This window comes from Athene cunicularia (assembly GCF_003259725.1).
Source record: "Athene cunicularia isolate RWA chromosome 2 unlocalized genomic scaffold, athCun1 chr2_part1, whole genome shotgun sequence".
Taxonomy (NCBI): Eukaryota; Metazoa; Chordata; class Aves; order Strigiformes; family Strigidae; genus Athene; species Athene cunicularia.
The window spans coordinates 126,494,035-126,511,557 of NW_020799095.1; the positions used below are offsets into that span (position 1 = coordinate 126,494,035).

At 40.8% G+C, this 17,523-nt stretch overlaps 1 protein-coding gene across 5 annotated transcripts in view; it reads left to right on the top strand.

Moving 5' to 3' along the window:
• The first annotated feature begins 533 nt into the window (after window positions 1-533).
• The window catches only part of LOC113476681 (Y+L amino acid transporter 2-like), a 28,504-nt gene continuing 11,514 nt past the window's right edge, over window positions 534-17,523 (top strand). Inside the window, exons 1-5 of one of the 5 annotated variants that reach the window (XM_026842546.1) lie at window positions 534-676; window positions 2,447-2,584; window positions 5,000-5,177; window positions 11,801-12,318; window positions 14,527-14,652. In XM_026842546.1, the coding sequence (XP_026698347.1) occupies window positions 11,817-12,318; window positions 14,527-14,652 (628 nt within the window). In that variant the 5' untranslated portion in view covers window positions 534-676; window positions 2,447-2,584; window positions 5,000-5,177; window positions 11,801-11,816. Of the gene's footprint in view, window positions 677-1,256; window positions 2,585-4,666; window positions 5,237-11,800; window positions 12,319-14,526; window positions 14,653-17,523 lie in introns of those variants that run through there. The other 4 variants (XM_026842545.1, XM_026842547.1, XM_026842549.1 and 1 more) reach the window with 4 other exon arrangements.

The following is a 17,523-nucleotide window of genomic DNA, read 5'->3' on the forward strand; positions in this document are numbered from 1 at the left end:
ATAATAATTTTTCTTCTTTCAGTCATACTGGCTACTCCTCCTAAGATACCAGGAAGAGTAGTAGGTAAGAGGAAGCTTACATTGCATTTTTACAGGATTTTTTTATTACGTTTTGTTTTGGTTTTCCCACTTTGTTGCCAGGGAAAGCACTTCTGACCACTGCATAAGAAGAATGTCAGTCCAAAGAGGAGCCCAAGGGCAAGGAGGACATTGTGTTGATCATCTTTGTTCTGCTAAGAACTGATACATTAGAAAAGGTGCAACTATAGCCTTTTTACATGATTTGGTTACACTCACTTAAATTCCTCTTGAAATCATTGTATGATGAGATCCACATATTGTTTATACAAGGGAACCCTCAGTTAATGCCTCTTTTATATTTCCTCAGTTAATGCTTCCCTTACCTTTGCTATCTGCTATAAATATTTCTCATCTCATGTTGTTGGATCAAACTTTAAATTCAATTTTATTTTTAGTATTTACATGATGAGCAGTAGTTTAGATCTGTACAGAGATCAAGCATGCACTGCCAATGTCAGTCTGGAAGTGATGTGCATGGGTCTCTCCTCCCATGACCTGGCTTAACCTTCACTGGACAACATCTCTGCTGCCCTTTTTTGTCTGAAGGATGGTGCTAACACATTGAGGTACAAATGGGGCCACCTGAGAGGAAAAGGTATGTGGTACTTTTTTCAGCTCGTTTCAGAAAGCTGTAGTGATTTTACCTAGGTGGCTTCAAAACTATTAAAAAAAAATGCTGGATTTAGTTTGTCAGAACACAGCACAGGCAAATTATTTTTACAAGCACTAATAATTACAAATTAACGCTACCTAAAATATGTGAAAATCTGAACTTCATGTACAAGAAATCTGAAATCTACATAAACTACCATATAAAAAGCAGCAGATAAATAAGAAATCCTAAGTGATGGCCGTTTGGAAACCTATGGAGCTGTGAGATCTGCCCCATTTCAATGATTCAAGAGCTATTGTAGGTATTGTTAGTTGCCAACAGCTTATTTTTTCAATATCTGTCTTATTTTATGAACTGAATCACAGAATGCAAAGTATAATTTATTGGATAGAAAATGAGTTTTTAAAAATATTTTTGAAGTAAATTTTCAGCATAAACTGGGAATTTGGATTTTTATCCTGCTCCTTTCTGAAGGCTGTAAAATTCAAACTGGACAGCCGAAACCAGGACAATGGTGCTTTTTGTAGAGCAGACCTGAAGATGCGTGGCAGGAACAGGCTTTGAGGAAAGCTGCCAGCCTTGATTGTGGAAGTTTGGTACAGAACTGTGTGTTTCACTGCATGTCACATTTAAGCGACACCTGTTAAATTTTGCTGCCTAAAAAATATTTCTGTCATGCAAGGTAGCAAAATAGCACTTTTAGTTGTGTGTCCAGAATTCATCGTGTATTAAGAGCTTTCCTAAATTGGGGTTTTAGTAACTAGAAGAACAGAGGCTTCTTTAGGGATACTTTTTTACAAGCTGATATGTTGTTCTTATAGTGGAGTCTGCATGAGCTCCAAACTTTTGTCATTTATTGTTTTAAATTATGTGTAAGAAGGTAAAAGCAGTCCTGCTATGTGTAAAGCCTTGTCCTGCCAGGTGGTATCTGATGTCTCATGTCTGAGGCCCTGCACTTTCTTCCTGTTTCCCAGGTCATTGAAAGAAACTTCTGCCTTAGAGCAAACAGAACTTAACCACAGGACAGATGCCATGCTTCCCAGTCCTGTGTGCTGTGCACAGTACCTGATGATACCTGTGCAGGCTGATAGACTAATATGAATTGGTGATTTGTGCTGTTGATCCTTCTGGGTGCTGCTGCTGCCCCTTTGCACTCACTTACCTCTGACGTGTTCTGCAGCCTGCCAGGGTGCTTGCTGCAGCTTTTCTGCCAGCACCTAATTAGCTACTGTTCCCCACAGAAGCCATGTGGATGGGTGGAAGCACTGTGGGACACGAATGTGACAGATCCCAAAGCGATTCCAGCTGCTGCCAAGGCAAGTGAGGTGGTTGCCCATCATCCAGCCTCTTCATAGTGGAGAGGAAATGCTGGACATAAAAGATGAGGACCACTTGGTAGAACAGTGGCTGAGGGAAAAGGACATCCTGCTGCTTTCTGAAGTCTCCCTGCTGGCTCTTTCCTGTCAGTAGGGAACTAGCTTGGGGTCAGTTAATTATAATGATAAAGCTGGCCTACAGAGTCACATTCAGGAATGGTGCTGTCCTGCTGCTGCAATCACTGTGGGCTACCCCTTTTCATGCGTCATCATCCAGAGGTGGCACAGCTGCAGGTAAAGTAGTTTTCTACCTTCCGTCCTGAATACACGTGTATCTGTAAGGCTATGAGTGTTGTTCTAGCCAAAGCTCAGCCCTTCAAGGAAACCCTGAAGCCACTCAATAGAACTTAGTCTTATCTCCCTCTTCTTTCCTTAGATCCTGAGCCTCTCTTCATGAGGGAGTAGAATCCATAAACCTGCCCTCTCCAACTTGTTAGGCATGCACAGATTTCCTCAAGAGTGAAATGGAGGAGGGGACAGTCACACTCAGGACTTGAGAGATACAGAGGAAGGGGTAAGGAGGAAGCTTTGGGGTGGGCATGGGGAAGGGAGGGTGGAGGCTGTGTGCCTGATCCTCAGAGGGTGTGTAGGGTTCGTGGTGGTGACAGCCATACGAAGTAGTATGTCAAAGTTTCCTGCTGCTTCTGTTGTTTAACTCCAGTACTATGAAAGAGGAAGAGAGTTTCTGTGCAGCTGGAACACTCAGCACTGATTTTTGACTGTGGCAGCAAGTCCGGAGTCAGCAAGGCACAGTCGTGCCGTTCACGCACAACTTCTCTGTCAGGAAGCCTTAGTCTGGGGTGTCTGCTAAAGTCGTGCCAGATGTGTGGATGTGGCAGGTGTGACCCTGCTCTGTGAGAGAAAGGGTTGCAAGCTCTCAGGAAGACTGAAAAGATGGTCGGTTTCCCCTCCCACACCTTCCAATACTCAACAGTATTTTGTGCATTCCTTACTTCTTCACAGCAATTCCTAATAGATTTTTCAGGTTTTTTACTCCAGGGAGGAATGTCACTGATATTTCTGAGCACTGACAATAAAAGCGTTTCTCTGAGTTGTAACAGCTCACTGAGAACTTTTTAAAATTTATACATAAAAACATCTTTTTACATGTATATGGAGAAAAATAGGAACATAGAACTATACATATTACTTTGCACTTCTTGCCATTAGATTTCATATGCCATCTGAGGACCTAGTCAATTTGTAGTGACTGATCCTCAGTCACTTAGCAGTGTCTGATCCTCATGTTCTGGTCCCATACCTTGAGTTAACATGGTTAGTAGAGGTTCCTTGATGTGGTATGTGTGCTATGCTCTGTCCTGCATCAGCTTCGTGGAAAAGTATGTAAAGATCTGATTTTACCAAGATGACACAAATGGGGTCTTTGTCATCCAGACTCTTGCAGCTAATGGCAGAGGGTGTTTGGCAGTGTTTTTTCAATCATGGCTAATTGCAAGTGCATCTGTGGTAGACGAGGGTTGTAGGAGCCTGTGCTGGCTGAGCACTGAAGCAGGGGGCAGAGATAAGGAATGAGAGGAAGCAGAAGACTTGGCAGAGGTGCAGCTGAACTGATTGCTGCATCTGGGCAATGGTATGAATGAAGAGTCTCTGGAAATAATTGAAGTACTTTTGTTTCCAGTGCAGAGTATGAAAAGCCTTCCTGACCAGTTATGGAAGTGTAGGTAAGAAACAAACAAATATCACAGGATTATTCAGACAAATGGATGTCACTTAGCTGTTCCATATGCAAATGTGTGTATGTGTAGCTATAACACACAGAAGAATTGCTATGAGCAGTAAGTTGTCACAGGAGAATCCTCACTGCACAAGTGCTGGTCAAATTCTGCAAGACTGTAAAAATGAATGAGAAAAACATGTTATACATATTTACTTCTTCACATTATCAATCCTACTTACTTAAAATACAAATAAGCGTGATCTTCCTTTGCAAAGGAAGTAGATTTTGTGTTCACAGAAGAAATCTTCAAGAAACAAATGTTTTTCATCACACTGCATGCTTTATGATTGCTTAATGCTGATTTATGTGCTGATACTGTAAATTTGTGGGAAATGTCAAGTAGACTTAACCATCAGGGTCAGACCAATAGTAATATGGGACGCATTAATGAAAAAAACGTTTTGTTTCATCTTCCAACATGCAGCCTCTGCAGAATTAAAACAAAGGGCTGAAGCTGGCTCGTAAGGGGGATATATGAAGAATATAAAGGCGTTCTACAGGTCTAAGAGGGGCCAAATGCCTGATGACAGAATCCCTCAGCATAACACACAATCAAAAAAAAAAAGTTTGGTGCCCCAAACCAGAAACAGGACAAATTCAAAGTCAAATTTCAGAGTGAAAGTAGTCATGCACTCTTGAAAATATGCATTCTGGTTTTTAGGCTATAGTTTAACACCGCTGTGACAGAAGAAAAAGATTTTAAGATGATAGAGGCCTTGATTAAGGAATGTGGCACTCAGCCTCTCTGTTTTTCCAGCAGAGAGCAACATCCCTGCAAAACAATTCTGTTGCCAAAATGTTTCTTGATATATTATAATGTACGTAATCACAGACTTGCAGGCAGCTGGAGTTGTGCAATCTTTTCAGGCGGACTTTAGAGCGTTCTCAGGGATAAATAATATCTTCATAGATACAAATAAAGCAACTTTGAGCTGCTTATTCAAAATACTTGTCATATACCTGCTTTGAATACTGTCTTTAAAAAGCACAGACGTTTCTGTGTAAACATTAACTGTAGACCTGAATCAATCTATCACAGAAAGCATGTTTTTACAAGATGTTACTTTAAAAGGAAGAAAAAGGAGGAGCACCGATTTACGATATAATGTTTTGCGTTGTTTTTATTCCTTTTGGTAACTGTGGGTTACAGTATGGAAACTACAACATGATGCAACTCTCCTTGTTTTCCAGTTGGATTACTGAGGCTGCTTAGAGGGATATCTGTTTGAATTCAGTTATTTCTTATGAAACTTATGTGTGGATTAGGAGCCCATTCTGATGAAGTCTTGTTATCTGGTGCCTCAACTCAGTCCAGTGACTTAAGACTCTAGACCTGCTGGATCAGCTCCTTCCAGATGCCTTTTGACACGTGAGTACAAATTTTGCCTTACAATTGGCCTTGTCCTTCATGGAAAACAAAAATTCCAGGTTAGTGCTCTTGCATTCATTAACTTTTTGCTCTGGCCAGAAGACTTTGTTTTCTGGATATTTCCTTGTTTCAGTAGATATTGTGCTGTATATCATACTGGCTTTCCAAAACTACTTTGTAGGCAGGGCAACATATTGTTCCAGAAGACAAAGCTGAATATATTGGGTAAGTAATTTCTTCTCTTATTTTTTATCTTTTTTAAAAAAAAAAGAATTAAAAGATGATCAGCCTGCTTTTTGTATCATGCATCATGTCATACATTATTAGAAAAGCCACAGATATATAATTCTCTGGTTAAGAAGAATAACTGAGTTGAGAAATACTTAGCAATGAGTAGATTAAATTTAGAAGAAAATATATTTTTAAAAAGTTAACAGATGAACTTTAGGTTGTTTGAAATGAAATGACACCTATGATTTTCAGTTAAATACCACTATTTGCTAGTCTCCCCACACAGTCTTTCTGTTTTGGCAAGTTATGCCACGAGAATAAATGTCTTTGTGTATAGTGTTAGTAAAAAGTGTCACTGGGGCTTTCTAAATTAACAAGAAAGAATAAGACCACATTTGTTTTGCATAAACATCTGGGAAAGTTTTGTTCTTAGTTTGTGACACATGGATGAAGGATTTTTTTTTTTCTCCAACCTTTTGTCTTATTCCTATCCCAACTTTCTAAAGAATAGAGAGCAGCTGATATTTAAGCTGCCTGCTTCTGCCTGCAAATGACCTCAGTTGGGGTTGTTTGGAGAAACCACATTCCAGGAGATTCTGGGATCTTCTTTCTTGAAAGCTGTCGTTGATTTTAGTATTCATGCTATGGTAATAAAAACAGCAGCTAAAGGCAAGGCTAAACTGAGAGTGAGAAAATAGGCTATTCATATTAGCGTTAACTTACGCGTCCTGGTGAAACAGATGTGTGCTTATTTGTTGCAGCAGCTAGAGAGTCACTATTCAATTACAGTAGCCCTTCTGCCAAAAGAAGCAAGCATATCACATACCCCCTGATAAGCTGCTACCTTCTCTTTTTAATACCTTTCATAAATTTTGACTACTAGCTTCTTTCTCAAATATCCTCTGTGATTTGCTTAGGAGTTGGAATAGACTGCTGGGGGTGGAACAAGTTTCTTCCATGGGAAAAACCATCTTCTGATCATAGTAATGCAATTGGAGCATGTGAAGCATTAATTCATTGAATATTTTTCTAAACATAAAATTTAAAAAACAAAAGGAAATATGCTCATTTCCTATTGAGTGGGATATGTTTTCTTCAGAGGAGATCAAAGTGGATTTGTTGTTGTTTGGGTTTTTTATTATTATTGCTAGGAGTGTTTTATTTTATGCTCTTCCTTCATAATGCATAATCTTGTTTTCTTTGCTTGATCTCCTCTCTCACTGGAAAATGTTCAACAATATAATCTGACATGAATACTCCTTTCAGGACCTATTGATGCTCATGCTCAGCAACAGTGTTTTGAAGTTTGATCTACACATTTTTGGTCACGTTGAAAACTGATAGCTCATCTGATTTCATGTTCCAATAGCTATTAATATAAAAGTATATAGTTGTGAGTTGTTTTTCTTTTTGGTTAATCTGCTACAGGCAGGAGAAAATTACCCAGAGTGTCCTTGGAGAAAATAAGAGACTGCTCATGACTTTTAAATAGGCTTTCTACACATATATTGATTTCTAATACAAACACAATTAAAATACGCTAGATTATGGTTTAAAATGTCATCTTTAATGTCATTACTTTTTTAACTGAAACTAGAAAATATTGGGGGTTTATCAGTTTTATGACCGGTTTGACTTTGCTATGATCATTGATGGCATAGCAGACTTTCATTATTGAGAAATTAAGTGGCATAGACAGCAATCACCTAAAGAAAAGGCCATGAAATTATCTGAAATAATAGTAAGGAGTAAATTTGATGTCCAGCATGTTCCATCATCTTTGATAGGAGATGACTTTCTAAATACCCTCAGTTTCCAAGGGAATCTGCTGAAAGAAACAATATTTGGTGTCTGAGAGAGATGCTCTGATTTATTTATTAGTATTTCTTGAATTAAAAGCAGAGAATTTCAAATTATCCTAACAAACAGAGGAAGCTCAGTCACTCTGGAAGTCTATGTACCTGTTCAGACAATGTCACACTTTGAGAACACCTGACCAAGCCTTGCATAATCATTTGGCAAAGGTTAATTACCTCCTCAAGGAGGCAATCACTCATGAGGCTTTAGATCCCTAGAGGATGGGAATTGTCTGAGAAAATCCTGCCCGGTCAAACCAGTCCCGCACTAATTTATGGAAGAACTGTCTTTGGTTTCAACTCAGGTTTTCAACTACTGTCAAGCTGTCCCTTCTTCCCTTATTTTTCTGTATGCCTTCTGGCAGTGGCTTGACTAAAAAATGAGCTATTAAGAATTACCTGTATATGGCTCTATTATTTTCTTTAACTTCTCAGGTGTCGGTCTACAAGTTCCTTTCTGTTGCTCCTTGTGCATACAGCTGGGAGGTAAACATAAGATTTCAAAGGATTTAGGACCATTATGCCTGTCTGTGCTTTGAAGGCATTCTGCTTTTTCTCTGAGAGGAAAACTTTCCTCCATTTTTTGAGGGGATTTCTAAGGAAGGGCAGGACCTGCATGAAAACAGGATTCTGAAGTTCTGTAGTAGAGATCACTTGCTGACACAAGGTACAGGCAAGTGTTTGCAGCTGTTTCATTTAGCGTGCTGCAGCCTCTGAGGCACATCAGCATGTTGATGCCTGTCTGAATCTCTGATTTCCAGAGAGCAGTAGTTCTTTCTGTTTGTCACAGTCTATGGGGACCAAGAGAGCAGGAACATTCCTTCATGTCAGGAATATTTTATGTATTGCTCTTCAGACTTCATACACAAGAGCTACTAAAATACCTGTACTTATATCTTTGATACCATAAAGTATTATTATTGCAGTAGGGTTAGCCTTTAAATTCTCAACCATGCTAAAGCAGAATGCCAAAATGCAAAAAAAAACTTCTTTTTTTCCATTACTGCATAAATTAAATCTTTCCATTCTCAGGAAGCTGCTCTCATTTCCTCTCTGCTAGAGGATTCACCATAAGGATTCGTTACTTTTTAAAATACAGGATTTTCCAACTGAAAATGGCCACTCCCCTGTAAGAAGTCAACTTGTTACAACTCTGATAGTTGTCCCCAGCACGTCAGCCCTCTCAGATCTTAGCTTATACTGGCTCTCACTTGGATTATGTGCACCCTCAAAAAGTGATCTGCAGAGATGCACAGACAGAAAACAGTCATGCTTGAACAACTAGGCTTTTTAGCTTAAACTTTTTGGCCCACCAGTTCGACACAGAAACAGCAGTGATGGTCCCAGAAAGGGATGATGGTAGCATGAGGGTGAAGTGACAGTGATGACAGTAGGGCCAGAATATGGGTGAAGTTCAGTAGGAACAAAATAGCAAAAGTTATAAATGAGGAAGAGGGTTAGACCATGGCAATAGACCTTGGGCATATCCTCAAATTATTTTCATCACTGCCTGTATTCTAACAGCAGTAAATTCTTTACCCATTTGACTAAAAATTATTCTCCTTTTGCTATTACACAGGAAGATTTGTACAGGAGACTATTTCCTATTTTCCGCTGACTGACTTAATAGTGTGAAGACTTTGCTGAGAACTAGCTTGAGTTGTGCCTCAGTCAAACCTTGTTTATTTAAGGAAGACATAATCTTGAATAAAGAAATCAATAACAGCTTCAACATTGCAACCCCACTGAATGAAATCAGTGCACTGTCAAAGCTAGTGGGAATATTGCTATTGGCTTGGGGGAGCGGGGGAGGGACAGGCAGAAGCTGTTTAAAAAATTTTGTTCTCAAATTTTTACTTTCTTGCAGATTTTCAGCTGATATGAAATGGGGTAACAACTACAGTGAAGTTACACATCTTGGTTATGGAAATAGAATCTCTTATCCTTTGATTTTTCAGGCTTTACCTATTCATGGACTAAATTCAGGGTCTGGTTAAAAGTTTTGCTAATGTGACATCTCTCAAAGTACAGAAGTTTGAACTGTTTCTTCTACTTGTTTTTCTTTCAAAATGGTTTCATCCACAGTCACTTATTTATGAAAGAAATATTTCCCTACACGGCTCTCGTTACACATTTTTAGAGATCTAAAACAATATTTTGTTAGCGCAAGAGAAGAAAAGCATACGCAAAACACTGTGTTACCTAAGAAAATTATTTAATCTTTACCTTTGTGCTCTCATGAAAGCTACAGATTGTAAAAGTTCTACTAGACTCAGGTGGCATTGCCAGTTTAAATTCTCGAATTTGCTTTCTCTACCAGGTCATCCATACAAGACATCGAAGTTCAGGTTTGATACCATTTATACAAGTTACCCATACTATTACTAACCTACCAATTGCTTTATGTATCCTACTTTCCAGGAAAATAACTTTATCTCATTTATCAGTGAGACTTCATTTCAGGAAAACTAATAGCCATTGTGTTTGATCACTACTTGCATAGCTCCACATTCACATCATATCAGTAACAGCTGCATTTTAAATTTTCACTCCCTTTGGGCTGTACCCACTTAAACATTTGTGCCTTTTGGCTCAGAGACAGAGTTCTGAATGACCCACATTTAAAACAAATAATAATAATTCCCAGATCAGGCATAAAAAGCACGTGGTGATTTTAAACCGGCTCTGCTGCCAAAGTAATATTAATACAGAGTTCTGCTCAAATTTCTAGCATGTTGCTGTCCTGATGGGCTCCAGACAGCTGCTATCATGGGAGGGGGTTTCTGCCCACATTTCACATAGCCATGGAAAGCAGAAACAGAGCCAGGAGGTTCTGGAAGTATTAGCTCATATTTTGGGGTGAGGGGGGGGAGGGTGTGACTTCTTTAGAAAAATTGTGCTAATAGTAGGAAACTGGAAATGTGTATCAAGAATTTTAAAGTAGATATATGACTGATGTATTGGATGCCTGAAATTCCTCCCCCTTAGACCAAGGTGAGTTTTTTTTATTTTTAGAAGGACAAAGGTAGAAGTAAGAGCAGTCACCTGAGTGTGAAGAGGAGGTCAGGAAAAAAAGATAGGAGACTTGGCAGTCGCTCTTGAACACCTATGGCAAGAATTAATGTTCAACTTCACTCCAGTGTTTCCGCAGTTTTCCTGTAGTTAGAGAAAGTGCCATTGGGATGAGAAAAGCTTTTAATCTTTAAAGAGAGTTTGACATCTTTTAATCTTTAATACCTAACAGGTCTCATTAGTTATTTGATCAACTAGGAAACTGAGTTGCACCCAAAAAAGCTGGAAAACACATAGAATTATAAATTATTCAGGCTGCTAAAACAGACATACTTTAAAAAAAGAAAGCAAATCTTTCAGGAAGTTTGGGGAGGGCAGGTTGTTTGTTTTAAACTGGCCATTGACCCACATTTTAACAACATAAATAAATTTGTGATCAAGTGGTTTTGGCCAGTGTCATGAGGAGAAGCTTTGTTCTACTTAAAGAAGTTGGCTTTAGCTCATAGGATTTTGAGACTTTTCTTTGGAAGTGTTTTAGAGTGTGTGTGGACTGGGGAATGGAAGGAGAAATACATTTCTTTTGAGACAGTCACCAAAAAATATCCATTGTTCTAAGTAAGCATCGTTATGAGTCAGCAGGACCAAAGAAATTAACAGTCTCAACTGTTACATTTTCCTATCCCCAAGGACCTCAGCCCCAGAAGAGTGCAATGTGTGCACAAGGCTGATTTATCAACACAATTTCACAGTTACATCATTTTTCCCAGCTCCCAGCGTTACTGGGATCTTGCCCTGCGAGTACTGAAGTAACAGGAAGCTTTTACAGTCATGTTTTGTTAAACTCCCTTATACAAAAGCGTTCCAGGAACAGGGTGTTCAAAACTTGATTCCAATGCATACCAGTGGCTTCTACCCAGAAGTCAAGTGAGGTTAATAACTAAACAAGCTGCATTATTCGCTGCAGCAGCAATCTCATCTCTAGGAATAGCTAAAGCGCTTTTTTTTTTTTTTTTTTTTTTTTTTTATCCTCATATTAACCTCCTGAGGGTGGAGTTCTTGAGTATCTTTTTCTCTTTTGTTCCTCAGCAGATAATTTTCAGATAGGTGTGATTTGATGAAACAAATAATAATGAAGTAAAGTTCTTCCTGAGATAAGACCAAAATTTAGGAAGAGGTGTAGCTGTGTGTGACATTCCAGCTGTATTGGAACATGTTTCCATGGGTACAGTGTCTCTTTTTTTCTAAGATATCTTCCAATAACTTAACATAGACTTACAATTCAAGATAAATTGTAAAAGTGAACTCAGAGTTCATGAAAGATTCAGAATCTATAGCCAAAGACAGTGGCCTCACATTTATAAGGTACAGAACAGCGACAGTTAAGAAAATCCACTAGTATGTGGTTCCTGGACTGCAAAAGCAAAATAATCGCTCTTTGTGCCATTTATGCCTTGTATGCTAATTATCTTATCTGTGTCTCTGATGCCATGTGTTACAAAAGATGTTCTCTCCTCTTGTTTTCAGGTAATGATAGTTGAGGATGGCAGCCCCCTGGCGAATATGCTGTAATAAAAAATCCAAAACTAAGAGTGGAAAAGCTGAAATGGACAATATGGCAGACACAAGTGAAAAAATGCAGATGAAAAAAGAAATCACGTTACTAAATGGAGTTTCTTTAATTGTAGGGAACATGATTGGCTCTGGGATATTTGTATCCCCCAGAGGTGTTTTAATGTACAGTGCTTCCTATGGACTCTCTCTAGTCATCTGGGCACTTGGTGGAATGTTTTCACTGTTTGGAGCTTTGTGTTACGCTGAATTGGGAACATCCATTGTTAAATCTGGAGGCAGCTATGCCTATATCCTGGAAGCATTTGGTGCCTTCATGGCCTTCATCAGACTGTGGTCTTCCTTGCTCATTATCGAACCAACAACCCAGGCAGTGATAGCAATCACGTTTGCTAACTACATTGTTCAACCAATTTTTCCTCATTGTGAGCCGCCGTATGATGCAGTCAGGCTGATTGCAGCTGCTTGTATTTGTAAGTAAAGGTGGATTCCTGGAAGTTAAGAACTATAATTATAGGTGCCCAGAGGATTTTTTTTTAAATTTCTATTCCTTCACCTTTATGAAAATAATTACTACCTCTCTAAAACATGTTCTTAGGAACGAATAATCTTTTATTCAGATGGATTTTGTTTGTAGCTAGGATTATTAGAGGGGGGAGAAGAATTACAACAATTTGGCTGGGGAAAACTGTGACTGCTGATTAAAGATACATATATCTCTATGGATCATTGACCTAATTTTGCAGCCCACATTTGGTCCATTCATCTCTTCCCTATTTCTTGCAAATGAGAAAAAAATAACAAAAATCTTAAAATGGATATGGAATTAAAAATATTCTGTCTAATAAGAGTTTTGTCTCTGGAAAAATGGTGTCGTGTAATCAGACACTCCACAGAGTTGACTTTGTCATGACTGTATATCTTAGGTGACCACAGGAATAAGTGTTACCAATCTATCCTCCAGTAGATGAACTGCACTCAGATTCTTCTCCTTATAAACGTAGATTTGCCAGGATGGAGTGTGTGTTCCTTTTAGGCTGTGCTATAACATGATCTTTTAAAAATGGCTTAAATTGTACAAAGCTTCCAAAAGGATAAGTAATTTTAACTTGAGATAAACTGACAATTCTGAGATGTTTTGTCACCCTGATTCTTGGCACTGCAGTGCAGAGGAAGTTCACTTCTGAAAAAGAATCCGTGTTAGAACTTGAGACCGTCAGGACCACTCAGCAACCTAAAAGGCAACTAACCCTGTTCCAAAAGACTTTGTGACTCGCACAGGAAAGCAGTTATTTATTAGATCTAAGTTTCTTTTCCTGGTGTTCTAGGTGTACCACATGAAATCCTAACACTTAAAGTCTTCAAATGGTGATGTTTCTTTAAGCCTTCATTTTCTTAGTTATTCTTGCTGTAGTTTTCATGTGATTCAGCTGTGTGTTCTAGCAGCTCTGATTTCTTGAGCTGATGCCCAAGGTGTGGCTGGCAGCTGCCTCTTTCTTATACAGCTTTCTCATACCCCTTCTATGTTTTTTTAAATACCAGAATAAAACCAAAATTCTGTCCCCTTTGCACAACAATGGTATATTAATAAGAAATAGTGGGAGCAAATCAGGTCCCGTTTCTGTAAGGTCTGTTATTACCCTGACAGCTGACAGGACAGTGTCAAATATGCAGAGTTGCTCACGATAATGAAGGCAAGGACTTCTGAGAGCATCTGCAGTTGGATGCTAATTTCCCTACTATATAGAAAGGATTCTCAGTGGTTCATTTGAAGCATTACAAACCCCTTTTTCTTCCTTTCAAAATGAAAGTGTAGATTGTAGGCAGGTCAAAGTAACAGAAGGAAAGACCAGCAAGACTGCTGGAGAAGAAATAGACCATAGTGATCCATGCTTGAGAGTGCTCTGGACATCCCATGCTGCATTTGGCCTGCTGTCTTCTCCAGCACCTGGGTTTCATACCTGGTACCTATGCATGCCCTTTCCTCATCTACCTCTGTTTTGGAGTTGCAAGAGAGAAGTTTGCTGTGACGCCGTGTGTGTGTGTGTGTGTGCGCTAGAGCAAGAGGAGGTGAGTAGGTGGCTCAGCCCCTGGCCAGACCTGCCGTCAGCTGAGCAGCAGGGCACATCACAGTGCTTTATCCACTCATTGGGGTTTAACGTCTGCAGCAAAACTGAATGCAAAGAAGGAAGTACTTCTGTAATGTTCAATCGCAGGGTCAAAGTGTGAATAGCACAGCTCCTAAGCTATGGACACAGGGTAACGGCGTACTGGCCTGGCTCTACTCGATATCTTGTCAACCACTTCCAAAATTTCTGGTGCAAAATCTGTACTTACTCTGCATGTAGACTAGAGCTCAAATTCACAGGGAGAACTTCAGGACAAACTTTACCCTAAATAAAAGATTTAAAGAAATCTCACCTTCTGCCTGTGAGCAACTCTGCTAACTTTAGTAAAATTTAAAGATTATTTAAAAGGAGCAGGAGTTAGTCTTAAAATTCAAAATCGTGATGTATTTTGTCTTACCTGCTGTCATGAAAACAGTATCCTCCAGAAAATTATTGTGTTGCTTTTAAATCAGGTATTTAATTTACAAATAGATCATTCAGGATGTATTTGAAATGTGCTTTATGGATGTAAAATATCATTGCTCCTCTCATGCATGTTCTTTTTTTCTACAGGTTCCTTAACATTTATTAATTGTGTTAATGTGAAGTGGGGAACCCGTGTACAAGATGTTTTCACATATGCAAAAGTTATGGCTCTTATCTTGGTGATATCAGTTGGCCTTTACAAAATTGGTAAAGGTAAGAATATTTTTCATTTACTTAAATTTTTATGAATGAACTGTTTATCAGTTTCAGTGGAGGAATATCAGACACATTAAGACTTACATATGAATTGTTATTTAATCTGAAAAAAACTGTCTGACATAGGTAGATTAGAAGGAATTTATGGCTTGTTAAGCAATGGGGGTTTAATTATTCTTCTCCCTTAGCATGGCAAACCAACACACACTAAGTTCTGCATTGCACAGGCTGAATAGCAAATAGCAGCCGAATTAACATCACAGAATCACCGAGTTATCTAGGTTGGAAAAGACCTCAAAGACATTGACAGTTCCCAGCTACACCAGATCCCTCAGCGCTATGTCAGCTCTACTCTTGAACACCTCCAGGGATGGGGACTCCACCACCTCCCTGGGCAGCCCATTCCAACCCCTAACAACCCGTTCTGTAAAGAAATGCTTCCTGACATCTAGTCTAAACCTTCCCTGGCGCAACTTGAGACCATTCCCTCTTGTCCCATTGCTTGTTACTTGGTTAAAGAGGCTCATCCCCAGCTCTCTGCAACCTCCTTTTAGGGAGCTGTAGAGGGCGATGAGGTCTCCCCTCAGCCTCCTCTTCTCCAGACTAAACACCCCCAGTTCCCTCAGCCGCTCCCCGTACGACCTGTGCTCCAGACCCTGCACCAGCTCCGTTGCCCTTCTCTGGACACGCTCGAGTCATTCAATGTCCTTTTTGTAGTGAGGGGCCCAAAACTGAACACAGGAATCGAGGGGCGGCCTCACCAGTGCCGAGTCCAGGGGTCAGATCCCTTCCCTGTCCCTGCTGGCCACGCTATTGCTGACACAAGCCAGGATGCCATTGGCCTTCTTGGCCCCCTGGGCACACTGCTGGCTCCTGTTCAGCCAGCTGTCAATCAGCACCCCCAGGTCCCTCTCTGACTGGCAGCTCTCCAGCCACTCCTCCCCAAGCCTGTAGCGCTGCTGGGGGTTGTTGTGGCCCAAGGGCAGCCCCCGGCATTTGGCCTGATTGAAACTCCTCCAGTTGGCCTCAGCCCATGGCTCCAGCCTGTCCAGGTCTCTCTGCAGAGCCTCCCTGCCCTCGAGCAGATCAACACTCCCACCCAACTGGGTGTCATCTGCAAACTGACTGAGGGTGCACTCGATCCCTTTGTCTAGATCATCAATAAAGATGTTAAACAGGAGTGGCCCCAACACCGAGCACTGGGGGACACCACTCGTGACTGGCCACCAACTGGATTTAACTCCATTCACCACAACTCTTTGGGCCCGGCCATCCAGCCAGGTTTTAACCCAGCAAAGCGTGTGCCCATCAGAGACAGTGTCAAAGGCCTTGCTAAAAGCAAGGTAAACTATATCCACAGCCTTTCCCTCATCCAATAAGCAGGTCGCCCTGTCGTAGAAGGAGATCAGGTTTGTCAGGCAGGACCTGCCTTTCATAAACCCATGCTGACGGCCTGAACATCTGGTTGTCCCACATGTGTTGCATGATGTTACTCAGGATGAGCTGCTCCATCAGCTTCCCAGGCACCGACGTCAAGCTGACAGGCCTGTAATTTCCCAGATCATTCTTCTGACCCTTCTTATATATGGGCATCACACTGGCCAATTTCCAATCAGTCAGGACTTCCCTGGTCAGCCAGGACTGCTGGTAAATGATGGAAAGCAGCTTGGGGAGCACCCCAGCCAGCTCCTTCAGCACCCTCGGGTGTATCCCATCCAGTCCCATAGACTTGTGTATGTCTGTGTGATGCAGCAGGTCACTGACTGTCTCCTCCTGGACTGCAGGGGGGTCGTTCTCCCAGTCTCTGTGTTCTGTCTGAGGAGGCTGGATTCCCTCAGTACAACTAGTCTTGTTATTAAAGACCTCAGCCTTCTCCTCATCACTCATTACCATGTTTCTTCCTGCATCTTTCAGGGGATGGAGGGTCTTCCTTGTCTTTCTTTTGCTGTTGACAACATCAGTTTAGTGCTAACCAGTTTAAAAGCCAGCTTCAGTGTTTCTGACATGCTTGTTAAGGGCTCACATCGCTACTTGTCCTATGACAGGAGAGCACAGCAGAAATTGCTGGACACATCCTTCATGTACTCCTCACCACTCCCCCTCCCTGCTCTCCCTAACCTGCTGTGCTGGTTTAGGCCCTGCCAGGGCCAGAGACCACGTTGCTGTTGCCCCTCCGCCCCCCTCAGCCAGTCGGGCTGGCAGTGAGGCACAAACCCCGGGGTGGGAATAAAAAGAGATTTAATACAACAGTGTGATAAATAACAATCTGAACAACAACAGTAGCAATGATAACAACAATAAACAGTAAACAAGACAGAAGATATACAGAGAAATACCGCAATGGACACAGCCAGCCCACGCGCCTGCTTCCCGTGGCTTTCGGACCTGACATCAGCATGGTATGAATAACCCGGCTGGAGATCACTTCCCCCTGCTTAGGATAAACTTAACCCTATCCTAGCTGAACCAGGACACCTGCCTGGGGCAGAGAGCCACCACAGCACACTGCGAGGGGAGAGGATCCAGGAGAGAGGGACTTGTCCTTTGCTTCATCGGTGAGAAGGCATCCTTGATTCTGGAAACAAGAGAAAAGACTGTAATGTTGCACTCCTATGAATCACTGCAGTACTGTAAAACATCACAGGACAGATGATCCAGCCTGTACCAGCAGCAACTAGACTGAACTGAATATACTGAATAGCAGGAGTGTTCTGGTGCTACCAATAATCTTTGCAAATGACAACAGATAATATTTTATTAATTTGTGTCTCTGGTACAGTGAAGACTCCTCCAGCTCTAGCTCTGTTGCTTAGTTTTCTTCATTTTCGTTTCCCATGAAATTCTGCAACAGCCATTGTTATTCAGTTA